This window comes from Narcine bancroftii, chromosome 3, assembly GCF_036971445.1.
Source record: "Narcine bancroftii isolate sNarBan1 chromosome 3, sNarBan1.hap1, whole genome shotgun sequence".
In the NCBI taxonomy this organism is placed as follows: Eukaryota; Metazoa; Chordata; class Chondrichthyes; order Torpediniformes; family Narcinidae; genus Narcine; species Narcine bancroftii.
The window spans coordinates 248,443,296-248,458,937 of NC_091471.1; the positions used below are offsets into that span (position 1 = coordinate 248,443,296).

The 15,642-nt window shown below is 44.2% G+C and overlaps 1 protein-coding gene across 1 annotated transcript in view; it reads right to left on the reverse strand.

The window, feature by feature from the left end:
* Nucleotides 1-452: 452 nt before the first annotated feature.
* LOC138758497 (intercellular adhesion molecule 5-like) overlaps nucleotides 453-15,642 on the reverse strand; it is a 72,309-nt gene continuing 57,119 nt past the window's right edge. Inside the window, exon 7 of the mRNA XM_069927475.1 lies at nucleotides 453-516. Within this exon, the coding sequence (XP_069783576.1) occupies nucleotides 491-516 (26 nt within the window). The 3' untranslated portion in view covers nucleotides 453-490. The remainder of the gene's footprint in view (nucleotides 517-15,642) is intronic.

The window sequence follows — 15,642 nt, forward strand, 5'->3', positions numbered from 1 at the left end:
GCGGGAAACCAGAGTTTCCAGCACTACATACTACCAGTGAATCCCAGTTCACTGCATTCACCCCTTCCTGTAGAATTTAGGGTCTGTGAATGAAGACAGAGAATATGGGTTTAGAAAAAAATGGTTGAAAAATATACAGTTATTTACAAATTGACAAATTTAAGCAGTCCAGGGGTCTGGAGATCCTGGTGGAGCTCCTTAGGACTGGGGTCCTTGGGTCTCTTGGTCCCCTTGTGGAGCAGGCTGGGTCTCTGGCTCAAAGGTGGAGGGGGATGCACTTTCCTCCTGAACCAGAACCCCTGAGGCCTTGACTGGGGGACAAACACTTTTTTTTAGCTTATAACTATGGGAAGGGTTTCACAGTGGTCTTCAGAAGGGTTCTGGGTTTCGGTGGGAAACCAGGGTTATATGTGAGCAGATGGGGGTGGAGCCGGGAGGTGGGGCCAACCATCAGTACAACACACTACCAGTGAATCCCAGTTCACTGCATTCACCCCTTCCTGTAGAATTTAGGGTCTGTGAATGAAGACAGAGAATATGGGTTTAGAAAAAAATGGTTGAAAAATATACAGTTATTTACAAATTGACAAATTTAAGCAGTCCAGGGGTCTGGAGATCCTGGTGGAGCTCCTTAGGACTGGGGTCCTTGGGTCTCTTGGTCCCCTTGTGGAGCAGGCTGGGTCTCTGGCTCAAAGGTGGAGGGGGATGCACTTTCCTCCTGAACCAGAACCCCTGAGGCCTTGACTGGGGGACAAACACTTTTTTTTAGCTTATAACTATGGGAAGGGTTTCACAGTGGTCTTCAGAAGGGTTCTGGGTTTCGGTGGGAAACCAGGGTTATATGTGAGCAGATGGGGGTGGAGCCGGGAGGTGGGGCCAACCATCAGTACAACACACTACCAGTGAATCCCAGTTCACTGCAACGGTGTCCGCAGACTTTTGTGTTTTACGCCTGGAAAACTCTTAACCTATATATTTCAAAATCACACAATTCAATGCACCTTCACAAATCAGAGATGTGGTGACATTGTTTCATGCGACAAATCGGGTTATCTTTATCCTGCAAGCATACAGGAAGGAAACTTTATACTGTCCAAGTGTATTGTGTTACATTTCTGAAACAAAAAAAGGTTTCAGTATCCTTCATTTTATTGACTGTATTTTTTCTTGGTGTCTGAAAGTTGCAGAGGTTCTAGAAAGTGTTTCACTACCTACAGGATATTGTGTAAGATTTAGGAATGGGAAATAAATCTAGTCTTGCCAGACACCAAGATTTATGTTAAAGTGACACAATCTTGATTAACTCCAAGCAACCCGCTGGGACCAAAACCATTTCCATTCTTTCAAACATAAGGCTTCAAGTAATAGAACACCACATGGCTGGCGTAGTGGTTATTGCAACGCCTTTACAGAGCCAGTGATCAGGGCTGGACTTGGGTTCGAATCCCGCGCTGTCTGCAAGGAGTTTGTACGTTCTCCCCGTGTCTGCATGGGCTTCCTCCCACCATTCAAAATGCACTGGCGGTGTAGGTTAATGGGGTGTAAATTGGGCGGCATGGACTCGTAGGCCAAAGTGACCTGTTACTGTGCTCTATGTATGTCTAAGTGTCTAAACATAGAGCAGTACAGGAACAGCTCCTTTGGCCCAAGTGCCTGTGGCAAGCAGAATGCTGAAATTAGAACTTAAAAAGTTAAGAAATAGGAGCAGGAGTAAGTCATTCAGCCCTTTAAGCCTGCCCTGAATTCAATGAGATCGTGGCTGATCTGATGATAGGGTCATCTCCTGCCTTTTCCCCCATATCCCTTAATCCCCTCAACATGTAAAAGTCTATCCAACCTTGCCTTAAATATAGCCTCCACTGCTTCAATGGGCAGTGAATTCCACAGATTCCTCCTCATCTCCATTCTAAATCTACTACCCTGAATCTTGAGGCTATGTCCCCTAGTTCTGGCTTCCCCCACCAATGGGAACAACTTACCTACCTCTATCTTATTGCTGCCTTTCATAATTTTATACATTTCTATAAGATCCTCTCTCATTCTTCTAATTAAACTAAGGCTCTGTTGTTTGCACCTGTTACATATTCCTCTATTCCCGTCATATTCATGTGTCTATTTGGGAGCCTTTTACATGCCACTATTCTATCAACTTCCACCATTGCTCCTGGCAGCCCATTCCAGGTCCTACCTCTCTCAGTGTTGAAAAACCCTCTCCCTCTCCCAAACAGGTATCATCCAGTATGTGTGACATTTATTCGCTGGATAAAAGATTCTGACTATGAACCCTATCAATGCCTCTCATAATTTTATAAACTTCCATAAGGTCTCCTCTCTGCCTCTGTCTGTCCAGAGAAAACCACTCAAGTGTGTCCAACCTCTCATACACAGGCAGTAGCCCCAAAGCCTCCATGTCCTTCCTGAAAAGGGGTCACTAAATGTGCACACAATTCTCCAGTGTGGCGTAAACAATGTTCTATCTGGCTGCCACATACACTCCTTCCTGTTATACTCAGTGCCCTATCCAATGAAGGCAAGGCTACCATGCACCTTCTTTACCATCCTAACTACTTGCATGGCCATTTTCAAAGAACAATCAACCTGAACCCAGATCCCTCTGCACCTCAATTCTCCCCTTAACTGTATACATTGACCTTCCATGTGCAATACCTCACACTTGTCCAGATTAAAATCCATTTGCCATTTCTCTGTCCAGTTTTCTATTTAAGTTTCAGACATGCTAACAGGCCCTTCTGGCCCATGAGCCTGTGCCGCCCAATTACACCAAACTGACCTCCATAAGTTTTTGAAGGGTTTGAGGTACTTGGAGGAAACCCACACAGACATGGGGAGAACTACAAACTCCTTACAGACAGTGCTGGACTCGAAGCCCAGTTGCTGGAGCTGTAACAGGGTTGCGCTGACTGCTATGTTAACCACGCCACCTATTCATAATACCCTTCTACACTGTCCAGAACTCCACAAGTATTCATGTTTCTGCAAACTTTCTAACCCAACCACCTGCTTTTTCATCCAACGATGTATCACGAAGAACAAAAGTTCCAATATCTGCTCCCTGCGGAATATCGCTGATCACGAATAACAACTTGCCAGCATTACCCTCTGTCTTCGATAGAGCAGCCAATTCTGAACCTATCAATTTATCATGGATCCCATGTATCTGTACCTTCTGGGTCACCCGACTATGAAAAACCTCGGCAAGTAATGGTTAGCACAATGCTATTACAGCGCAAGCAACCTGGGTTGGAATCCGGCACTGTCTGGAAGGAGTTTGTACATTCTCCTCATGTCTGCATGTGTTTCCTCTGGTTTCCTTCCATCGTTAAAAACATATGGGGGTTGGAGGTTCATTAGTGTATTTGGCGGCATGGGCCCTTGGGTTGGAAGAGCCTGTTATCATGCTGTATGTCTAAATTTTAAAATTTTGTTGCCTTAATACAGTTTATATAGATAACATCAACTTCCCTATCCTTTGTCAACTATCTTTGTTACCTCCTAAAGAAACTAAAGCAAATCTGTAAGATGTGACCCTCCCCATACAGAGCCATGCTTAATCTGACCATGTCTTTCCAAATGTGCAGAAATCTTATTCTATCCTATACATCCTAACTGACTTACAGAAAGCCCCAGCAATCTCTTCACCTAGCTCTTTCAAGAGCCTGAGATATATCTCATAAGGCCCCTTGGACTTGTCCACCTTCATGCTCTTCAAAAGACCCAGGACTATCTCTTTCTTCATCTCAAATTTCCTTATCATATTAGTATTCTCTACTCAATGTTCCCTAGCTTCCACGTCCTTCTCCTTGGTAAATATTGATGCAAAGCATTCACTTGGTACCTTGCTCAATTCACTGGGTCGAGGCAACTCTGTGCATTACCACACCATACTCATGAAGAACCCAGAGAAAGATGGTGATCTCTGGAAGCCACACAACATGTATCACGTGATTGTTTTTTCAGAATTTGCCAGATCGCACTTTATCTGAATCAGAATTTATTATCATGAACATGTCAGGAAAATCGTTCTTTTGCAGCAGGTTCAAACATTTATATAAACCACCTTACAAAATAAATAAAAAGTGCAAGGAAAAGAAAAAGTTAAAATAAGGCAGTGCCTGTGGTTCATTGTTCATTCAGGAATCTGATGGTGGAGGGGAAGAAGCTGTCCTTGTGCCACTGAGTGCTCGTTTTCAGGCTCCTGTACCTGTTTCCTGATGGTAGCAGAGTGAAGCAGTCATGGCCTGGGTGATGGGGGTCCTTAAGGATAGAGGCGGCTTTCTTCAGACAGCCTCTTGTAGATGTCCTCGATGGAGTGAAGTCTGGTGCCCGTGATGTCACAGGCTGAGTTAACAACCCTCTGGAGATTTTTCTTGTCCTGAGAGTTGAAATCTCCTTACCAGGCAGAGATGCAACCAGCCAGAATTCTCTCCACAGTACACCTGTAGTAGAAGTTTTTGAGTCTTTGGTGATGTACTGAATCACCTCAAACTCAACCAAGTATAGCCACTGACGAGCCTTCCTCGTGATTGCATCGATATGGAGGCTTCAGGACTGATCCACATAAACGTGAGGTTGCATGAAATAATTTCTTGGCTAGTATATTTTCATTGGAAATATTTCAAACATTTTGGATGACAAAATCTATCAGTAAACCTAATTATTTTTGTCATCACTGAGGTATGGCTTGGGCTTGGGAACAAAAAAAGCTATTAATATGTATCTTTCAGAGAGATTTTCAGTCACCCTTGTGTTGTTAATTGCAATACTTCAACTCTCTCACGCCTTGCTGACCTCTCCAGCATGCTATTGCATGCATTGTTGCCTAAGGGTAAGGAGGTTTACTTCTTTCTGCAACTAAATATTCATACGGTATTTTCATTTACTCACTACAATGTCAAACACCAGCAGACAGAAACACATTCAAGGCTCAAATTCCACAAAAGAAACTTGAACACCACACAGCCAAATCCAATCAACAAGAGATTTAAAAATAATTCTGGTCAATTGCTTTGATTAATCCACCCAAGAGGACCAATGCTATGACAATGCCAGTGACCCCAGTTTAAATCCGGCGCTGTCTGTGAGGAGGCTGCACATTTCTGTGTGGGTTTCTTCTGGGTGCTCTGGTTTCCTTCCACCGTTCACAATAAGTACTAGGATTGTAGATTATTGGTGCATTTGGAGAGCTCGGAAGGACCTTTAACCGTACCTATTTATTATAAAAAAGTGAAGTTCATATCAGTCACTCATAAGATATCTATTTGTGAGAGATAATATTTGTGATCTTACATACATACATACAGAAATACAGCATGGTAACAGGCTATTTCAGCCCACGAGTCCATGCCATCCAATTTACACCCCATTAATCTACACCCCGATGCATTTCGATGGTGGGAGGAAACCGGAGCCCCTGGGGAAAACTCACGCAGACAAGGGGAGAACGTACAAACTCCGGTCCCGATTGCTGCCGCTGTAAAGGCATTGCGCTGACCGCTACGCCAACCACGCTTCCCTCTTGTGATCAATATTCACAGCAAAGTTGAAACTCCACCATGCAGCGTATAGAACATAGAAAAATACAACCGGAGCCCCCAGGGAAAACCCACGCAGAGAACGTACGAACTCATCCCACAGTGCAGGATTCAAACCCGGTCTTGATTGCTGGTGCTGTAAGGATGTTGCACTTACTGCTTCAGCAACCGTGCTGCCCCTACACTAACCGCACCGTTACTTAGATATTGTGTTCAATACCCATGTCAAATTATGTCCCCATAAAAAGATTATAATATTGACCACATTTAACTGTGCAACATCATTTGTAATGACTTGGTTCCTGAAAGATGCGTTAAATCATCACCTACCTACTTTGACTCTAGTGGGAACACTGAATTTCAGTAGCTGCCAGAAGATTCTGGTCAGTGAGAAACATTGTAAGAGGGGTAAATGCACAAAAACTTTGGAGAAACTCAGCAGGTCACACAGCATCCATGGGAGGCAAAGATACACAACTAATGTTCTGGGGCTGAACCGTTCAAGATATGGCCTGCTTTTTGCTCATACTTTGAAGAGCTCAGGCCCGATACGTCGGTTTTACACCTTTGCCTCCTCGGGTTGCTGCGTGACCTGCTGAGTTCCTCCAACACTTTTGTGCATTTAGGGACCTGCTGGGATTCTCCAGCAATTTTGTGCATTTAGTAAATCACAGTGTCTGCAGACTTCCTGGTTTCCCCACATGTTAAGAACTCTTCTAACAAGAAGACCATGAGACCTGCTAGGGCAGCAATTGAAGATTTCAATTTATTTGCAATTTAAAATTGATTTTTTATAAATTTAAATTTAGACATGAAGCATAGTAACAGGCATTTCAGCCCACAAGCATAATTACACCTAATTGGCTTACAACTTCCAGTACATTTTTTGAATGGTGGGAGGAAACCGGAGGCCCCAGGGAAAACCCACACAGACACGGGGAGAAAGTACAAACTCCTCACAGACAGCGCAAGATTGGAATCCTGGACCCGATCACTGGTGCCTTAACAGCATTGCACTAACTGCGCCACCCCATCTTGGCAGGATGTTGACACCATCCAATCCAAGGGATAATCCTACTTGCCTTCATTTCACCGCCTTCCCTGTGGCAGGCGCATGTGTCCATGATGGCATTTTTAATGCCACACAATCCTTGTGGAAACAAAGCACTTCATCACATCTAGTGCCCCAGTCATGTACTGTGTGCTAGTAGAGTTATGATGAATGGGATGGCCTCTGAACAATCCTGGGTGTCTATGAAGCAGTGTGGGCTATCAACAGAATAAATCATTTGCTTTTTGGGGAAAGAAACATAGTTATTTTTCACCCCAGAAGAGGGCTGTGTTGTTTTGTAATTTATTTTACTCTTTAAAACTCCTGTTCCACTCCACAGACTTGAAATGGAATAAATGGACAAGATCACAGGATGTAGGAGCAGAAGTGTCCTTAAATGAGTCCCTGATAGAGTTTATCATTGAGGAAGGAGTCTGATGGTGGAGGGGTTCCTGAACCTGGTGGTGTGAGCCTTGTAGCACCGATACCTCTTTCCTGATGGCAGCAGTGAGAACAGAGCGTGTGCTGGGTGACGTGGATCCTTGATGCTTACCGCAGCTCTCCGACGGCAGCGTTCACCGTGAATTTTCTCGCTGGTAGGGAGGGTTTTGCCTGTGATGTCCTGGGCTGTGCCCACCACCTTTTGAAGGGCTTTATGCTCAGCGGTATTAGTGCCCCCATAACAGGCTGTGATGCAAGTGGTCAGCACACTTTCCACCACACATCTGTAGACCTTTGCCAAAGTTTCCGAAGATATCTTGAACATCCACAATCTCCTGAGGAAGTAGAGGCTTTCTTAACAATGGCATTAATATGATGGGTCCAAGAAAGGTCCTCTGAGATAGTGACCTCTCAGAATTTAAAATTGCTCATTTCTCCACCTCTGATCTCCCGGAAGCACGGTATCATACACCTCTGGTTTTCCTTTCCTAAAGTCTACAATCAGCTCCTTGATCTTGGTGACATTGAGTGAGGTTGTTGTCAGTACACAAGTTTTCAATCTCCCTTCTGTATGCTGCCTCATCGCCCCCCCCCCCCCTTTTATATAGTGCTCTACTGTGGTATCATCCCCAAATTTGTATATATCGCGAATTGATACTGAGGAATGAAATGGACTTCAGGCAGATGGGAACATCTCCCCTTTTTTTTGAATATTTTATTTTTGATTTTCCAAGACTTCCATAAATCCAGAACAACAGTACAATCTTTCTCAACCATGATATATTACATTCAGAGCCCTTTTCTTCCCACCCCGCCCCCCACTCCCCCAATCCCTCTCCCTTACCCTAATATCACAAGGAAAAGATTATTTACATTAAACAAGCATAAAACTTCCCAAAATCTATAGAGTCACAGAACATCTCTACTTTTGAAGGGTCCTCTCAAAATTTTATACTATTGTTATTAAAAATATATTCCTGCCTCTTCATTGCCACTGGGCCTAAAATCTGGAACTCTCTACGGGAGTTCCTTCACCAGCAAGACTACAGCGGTTCAAGAGGGTGGACAGTCATCTTAAGGGAAATTAGGAATGGGCAATAAATCCTTATCCTGTTGATGGCCAGATCTGATAATGGGTGGAAGTTCTTTCCACACTGCTTCTTGTAGAGGAGGCCACATCAGGAGGCAGCTTCATGTGAAGTGTTGTTTCACTTGAAAGCACTGTTTGGGATCCCGAATGGTGGTGAGGCAGGAGGTGTTGACGCAAGTGGAGTATTCCTTGCAGTAGGCACAACTACAGGTAGACCCCGTTTTACAAAAGTAGAGCATTCCTATGAAACCTTTTGTAAGTCGAAATGGCATAAAACTACTATTCAAGGCTATTTTGGTGAAAGCAAAAACCCATTCAAATTTCTTTTGGATACCAAACACAGTTTTCTTTGTAAAAGCTCATTTTTGTAAAGTGAGTATTTGCAAAGAAGGGTATACCTCTATAGCATTTCTCCATTTCTGTCGCATACTCCCAAGGTGAGGTCTTCCATTCCTTAACATCCGAGATGTCCTCCTTCTTCAAAAAAAATGGCTTCCCCTCTACTGCCATCAGCTCAGCCCTCACCTGCATCTCTCATTTTCCACACATCCACCCTGGCCACTTACATCCCGTGATGTAGCAAGGGAAGGATTCCCATTGCCCTCACCTTCTACCCGATTGGCCTCCGCATCCAGCACATTATCTTACACCATCTCCGCCTCCTACAACATAGTCCCACCACCAGACGCATCTTCAACTCTCTTCCCCTCTTCACTTTCCAAATAAGAGTACAGGCCCTTCGGCCCACAATGTTGTGCCAGCCTAAATAAATGAAACAGAACATACCACATGACAGCACAGCTCCCTCCGGGATTCAAGTTCAAGTTTATTTATTATCCGATTGTTCAAGTTCAACCCAAGTACAAATTCTTGGTCCAAAGCATGCAGATATAGAACCAAACACATATAGATAGTGGATACATATGCAGGACAAAGTAAAAATAAATAAATATTGTGTAATAAATAGTAGAGTCCCAGAGGATTAGTGTGAGCAGTTCATTTAGTTGTTCATCAGTCTGATTGCCCTGGGAACAAGCTGTTCCTCAGCCTGGTGGTACTGGCTCTGATACTCCTGTATCTCTTTCCTGATGGGAACAGTTGAAAGATGCTGTGTGCAGGGTGGGGGACCTCAATGATTTTGCACGCCTTCCTAAGACAACAATCACATCGTAGGAGGGTGGGAGACTCCAGTGATCCTCTTTGCCACTCTTATGGTCCTGTGGATTGACCTCCAATCTGATGCAGATGGCCAAGGCACTCTCAAAAGAGCTCCTGTAGAATGTTGACGTAACGGTGGCTGGTAGTCTTGCTTGCTTCAGTCTTCTCAGGAAATGCAGTCACTGTTGTGCCTTCCTGACAATTTAGGAGATATTGTGTGACCATGTTAGGTCACTTGTTAAGAGGACTCCGAGAAATTAGGTGCTCTCTACTCTCTCCACTACCAAGTTATTAATGTGTAGGGAAGGGTGGTTGTTCCTGGTCCTCCTGAAGTCCATGATTATCTCCTTTATCTTGTTCATGCTGAGATTCAGGTTGTTACTCTCGCACCACGTCACGGGATTTTCCTCATCTTCTCTGTAGTGTGATTCATCGTTGAACAGGAGTGGCCTGAGCACACAGCTCTGAGGTCCGCAGGTGCTTAGCGTGATGGTGCTCGATGTTCTGCTACCGAACCATTAGGAAGTCCAGAATCCAGTAACAAAGAAGAGTGTTGAATTCCAGTTAGGACAGTTTCTTCGCCAACCTGTAGCTCGATCAATAAGCTCAAGTAGACACAAAGCAAGTGGTTAAAGGCTTTAATATCTGGAAACATTGGGCATGTCTCCACATGCTCTGCCGACTCAGACCACCTTCTTCTTGTTGGTCACCCTTAACACTAGAAAATAAAATAGGCAGGTGAAAGCATTTCTAAAACTTTACAAATCCTGTTAGAACCTTTGATCCAATCTTTGATGCCTCACACTTGCAGTATAAGTTATCACCCTGTAACTATTCAGCATAATGCACAATTGGAATAAATGCATTACATGGATGTAACATTTAAATCATGAAATCAGAAGAGTCATTCCGTAATCACACATTTGAATTCTCAACGGATAAAATTTAACGACTTCCAAGTTAGACAATCAGTGGCCAGAATCTACTGATTATCCTTTACTGTTTGCCTAGATGTGGAATGTAGATAGAGGTCACAAGTGATTTTAAAAAATATTTAATTTAGCGATACAGCACGGTTACAGGCCCTTCCGGCCTACAAGCTCGAGCTGCCCAAATACGCCCACGTGACTCATTAACCTACTTATCCTGTACATCTTTGGGACAAGGGAGGTAACTGGAGGAAACCCACATGGTTACGTGTACCATGTACAAACTCTTTACAGAGAGCGCCAGATTCAAACCCAGGCCACTGGGGTGCAATAACTATGATGCCAAGTGATGTCAATTGTTGTACTGTTAAAGCCATTATTTATAACCGTCACACTCACAGACTAGTGATACATAAACTGTGAACACACACGTACATTGCATTCACTGATTTTCTTCCACCTTTATGGTTTAACCTGTTTGACCTCTCAAAAACTGTATATGCATGCTCCAAACCTCTAGTTCCATTAAAGGCAAGAAGAAGAACTTGAATAGGCTCTCTGCTGAACGACAAAGGAGATGGTTTCTCTGTTGATCCAAACTGCTTATCAATTTTTCTGTAGTATTCTGCCAATTATTTGGATTTGAAACACGAAAGACTGCAGACACTGTGATAGCAGTAATAAAAAAAACACCCAGAAATGCTGGAGGAACTCAGCCGGTCTCACAATTTCCAAAGGATATATTTCGAGCCTAAGCCCATCTTCAAGGAATAAGCAAAGAACAGGAATCAAGACTAAAAAATGGCCGGGAGAGGAGTCCAGACCTGCAAAAGATGTCAATTGGATACGATAAGAGGAAAAGTGAGAATTAATTTTGGCTCTGTGAAAAGAGAGGGGAAAGAGAGAAAGAGAGAGAACTGGGGGAAAAGAGACGGGAGAAGAAGGGCAAGGGGTTGGAGTTTGGATTTCTCTGTTTCTCATTCAAAAAATGATACAGAAAAATATATTTTCCTGGAAAGATTCATTCCCTGATCTAGAAGAAAAGGTGAAAGTTCCTTATTGAAAATTCTGCTCAGTCACGCACTCTGTCAAAATGGTCATTGTGCACCTTCCCTCTCTGCTCATCCAGTATGTTTTAAGAAATCTGACTCTAAGAGATTTCAAAGTAATTTAAACAGCATTCCATGCATTGCGTTGACTACAGTATTGGATATGTATGCATTAATGTGACCAGGAGAAAATTAGGGCTTTTTTATTTTAAAACATTTACATGTGATAGGATTCATTTTATCCATTCAATGTACAGAAATATCCCAAAGCCCTCTTGCAAAAATGATTTAAATCCGACTTGAAGCAATGAATTTTTATAAGATGCAGAACAAAAATGTTTGGGAACATCTGAATGGTTGAGGTGTTTGGAGCTTCTGTCATCAGTGATTTGCACAGGAATGAGAGGTAAATAGAGGTTGACCCATTGTTTCCACGTTCTCCTGCCCCACTGAACTAGCACCATCTTACTTTGACTCCATTTTTTCTCCCCTGGTCCAGACCCTCCCAACCTCAATGTCCACCAACTCTTCAATGACTTCCAATTCCCTAAACTTGACCACCTCATTTTCACTATGGACATCCATCTCTTTAGTCCTCCATTCCCCCATACAGAAGATCTCAAAGTCTTCTGGTTTTTTATCTTGACAAGAAACCCAACCTTCCACCACCACCCTCCTCTGCCTGGCAGAACTTGTTCTAACCCTCAATAACTTCTCCTTTGACTCATCCCACTTTCTCCAAATCAAAGGGGTAGCCACAGGTCCCATCCATGCCTGCCTTTTGTTGGCTATGTGGAGCAATCCATGCTGCAAGCTTAAATAGGCAAGGCTCTTAAATTCTTCCTCCACTACATTGGTGCTGCCTCATGTATCTGTGATGAGCTCATCAACTCGATTCACTTTGCTGCTAATTTTCACCCCATCCTCAAATTCACGGTCCATCTCTGGCGACACTCTCCCATTTCTTGATATCTCTCTCTCCATCTTGGGAGGCAAGCTTTCTACAGGTATTTTTTACAAACCTACCAACTCCCACAACTTCCTCTCTTCACACCCAGCAAGGATTCCCTTCCTTTCTCTCAATTCCTCCATCTCCGTCGTATCTGCTCCAAAGATGAGGTCTTCCAGTCCAGATCATCCAAGCTGTGCTCCATCTTCCAAAAGCATGAATTCCTCTCTCCACCACCAACTTACCCCTTACCCTCACCTCCTCCATTTTACGCTCATCTGGCCTGGTCCCCTCCCTCAAATGCAACAAAAACAAGATTCTCCTTGTCCTCCCCACCACCTTTCACATCTAACACATTATCTTCTGTAATTTTCGTCACCTGCAACATGATCCCACCACCTGACACATCTTCCCCTCTCCTGCCCTCTCTGTCTTCCGTAGGGACTGCTCCCTCTATGCCTCCATCATCCACTCATCCCTTCCCACTAATTGCCTCCTTTAGTACCTCCCCCTGTGGCCGCAGGAAGTGTCACACTTGCGTCCACACCTTTTCCCTCAGCATCATTCGGGGTCCTAAACAATCCTTCCAAGTCACTTCATATGTGAATCTGCAGGAGTCATCTACTGCATCTGGCGCTCCCATTGTGGCCTTCTATACATCCAACCGGGAGATCACCCTTCACTCCGTCAATGATGGGGATCTCCCAGTGGCTGATTATTTCAATTCTGTGCCCCACTCCTACGCTGACATGTCTATCCATGTCCTCATGCACTGTCAAACCAAGACCACCCATAAATTGGAGGTGCAACACCTAATATTCTGCCTGGGCACTTTCTAACCGGATGGCATTGACTTCTCCGTTTTCTGCTAGACTACTCCTCATTCTTCCTCTCTTCTCCATCCCTCTGTCTTCTTTTCTCCAGCTCTCCACCCCTTCCCTTCTCTCTCATTCATAGAGCCTTTCCTCCCTCCCCCTTCCCATTTGCAGGTGTATCCTCCCTCCCTTATCCATCTATTACAGGTACACAATCCTTTATCTGGACATCTAAAATCTGGAAAGCTCCAAAATCCGGCATTTTTTTTCCTGATGCTAGTACAGCAGAGGGAGAGAGAGACAGCAGCACAACTAGATTGGGTGGGGTGGGGGGTTGGGTGGGAGAAACGGCAGTGTGACTCAGTTGGGTGAAGGAGGAGAGAGACAGCAGTGCGACTCGGGTGAGCAAGGGGGAGAGAGACGGCAGCACGACTCGGATGGGCGAGTGGGAGAGAGAGAGACGCCAGCGCGACTGGAAGGGCATGGATATGGCAGCACAATTCGGGTGGGCTTAAATCTGGGGCAGCTGGTTTTTGTTCTGAAATCTGGAAAAATCCAAAATTCGGAACCCAAGGGTTCTGGATAAAGGATTGTGTACCTGTACCTCCTGCTCTCCTCCTCCTCCTACCCCTCCCCGCCCACATCATTTGTTTGGGCCTACATTTTGCTCATACCTTGATGGAAGGGCCCAGGCCCTAAACATTGGTTATGTATCTTCATCTTTGCTATATAAAGTATGGTGTTTGACCAGCTGAGTTTCTCCACCATTGTCCAGAGCTACAATCTAGTCTTGCAGAGAGACAAGACCTCTTAGTGTACATATTAGTTTATTAAAGCTGTCTTATACTCGCACTGCCTGATGTGGTTATTGTCAGTACAATTTAATGTATAGAATGTCATAATTAAATGTAGACAGACGGCAAGTGTTGTCGGCAGAGGCTGATGTTCAGAGAAATAGGGTTCAGGGGAAGATTGATCAGACGATTTCAATACCCGAGCCCAACCATTCTCAACGGAGGCCCCACAGTCCCCCTGGGCTGGGGGGGGGGGCGGGGGGGGGCGGGGGGAGGGTGTCATACAGCACATTGAAGTAAAAGCCTTGTTTTCACATTTTTTTTTAATGTGATTGGAGAGAAATACAGAAGAAACCAAAACTTGTCTGCTTCACAGGGTAGTGGGTCCATTAAATATTTAGATTTATTGTCAGAGTACATATATGACATCACATACAATCCAGAGATTCCTTTTTCCTGTTGGCATGACAGAATTACCACTAATTGGTAGTGAAAATAATAAACAGTACACAGTCTAAACATGTAATTAAATATAGAACTCGAAACAAACTGACTGCAATACAGAGGGACAAAAAGATCAATAAAGTAGGAGTCCTTAAGGGAGTCCCTGATTGAGTTTGTTGTTGAGGAGTCTGATGGTGGAGGGGGAGCAGCTATTCCTGAACCTGGTGGTGTGAGTTTTGTGGCACCTCGACCTCTTTGCCGATGGCTGCGGCGAGAACACTGCGTGCGCTGTGTGGTATGGGTCCTTGATGATTGCTGCCACTCTCTGATGGCAGCGTTTCCTGCAGATGTACTCCGTAGTAGGGAGGGCTTTGCCTGTGATGTCCTGGGCTGGGTCAACTCCCTTTTGGGGTGCTTTATGCTCAGGCGTATTAGTGTTTCCTTACCAAACCATGATGCAGCCGGTCAGCACACTTTCTACTACACCTCTGTAGACTTTGCCAGGGTTTCTGATGTCATACCAAACCTCCGCAAACTTTGAGCAGAGTTCAAAGGGGGATGTAGCCGAAAAAAGATTGAGAATGGCCACTCTAGTCCTACCTTCTCTCCTAAGGCCCTATAGAGCCTAACTGACTCCCTTCTGAATATATTTACTGGATTGGCCTCAACAACTTATTGTGGAAGGGAATACCAAAGGTCCACAAGCCTCTGAGTGAAAAGGTTTCTCCTCATCTAAGTTCTTAATGATTTACCCTTAGACCGTGACTCCTTTTCTGGACTTCCCCATCCTGCATCTCACCCGTCTAGTCCTGTTGGAATTTTATGTCTCATTGAGATCCCTCTCATTCCTCTCATGTGCAAACTGTTGGTGAGGATTCTCAAGGACACGATTTATGAGCATTTACAGTATAGACTTCTCAGGGTTTGTTAGCATAAGCCTAATTGAGTTTTCTTTTTAGGAGGTAACAGAATAAATTGATCAAGATAAGGCAGTAGATATGGTCTACATGGACATTTAACAAAGCTCCCCTTGGGACACTAATTCAGAAAGTCATGAGGCATGGGATCTGTGGAACTTTGGCTGTGTGGATTCAGGATTGGCTCGCCTGTAAGAATCGAAGAATAGTTGTGGACAGAAAGTATTCTGCCTGGAGGCCGGTGACTAGTGGAGTTTCGCAAGGATCTGTTCTGGGACCCCCCCCTGCTTTTGGTGATTTTTATAAGTGACCTAGATGAAGAAGCAGAAGGATGGATCAATAAGTTTTCAGATGATACAAAGGTTGGAAGAGTTGTGGATAGTTTTGAAGGTTGTCATAACTTACAAAACAACAAGATGCAGAGTTGAGTGGAAAAGTGGCAGATGGAGTTCA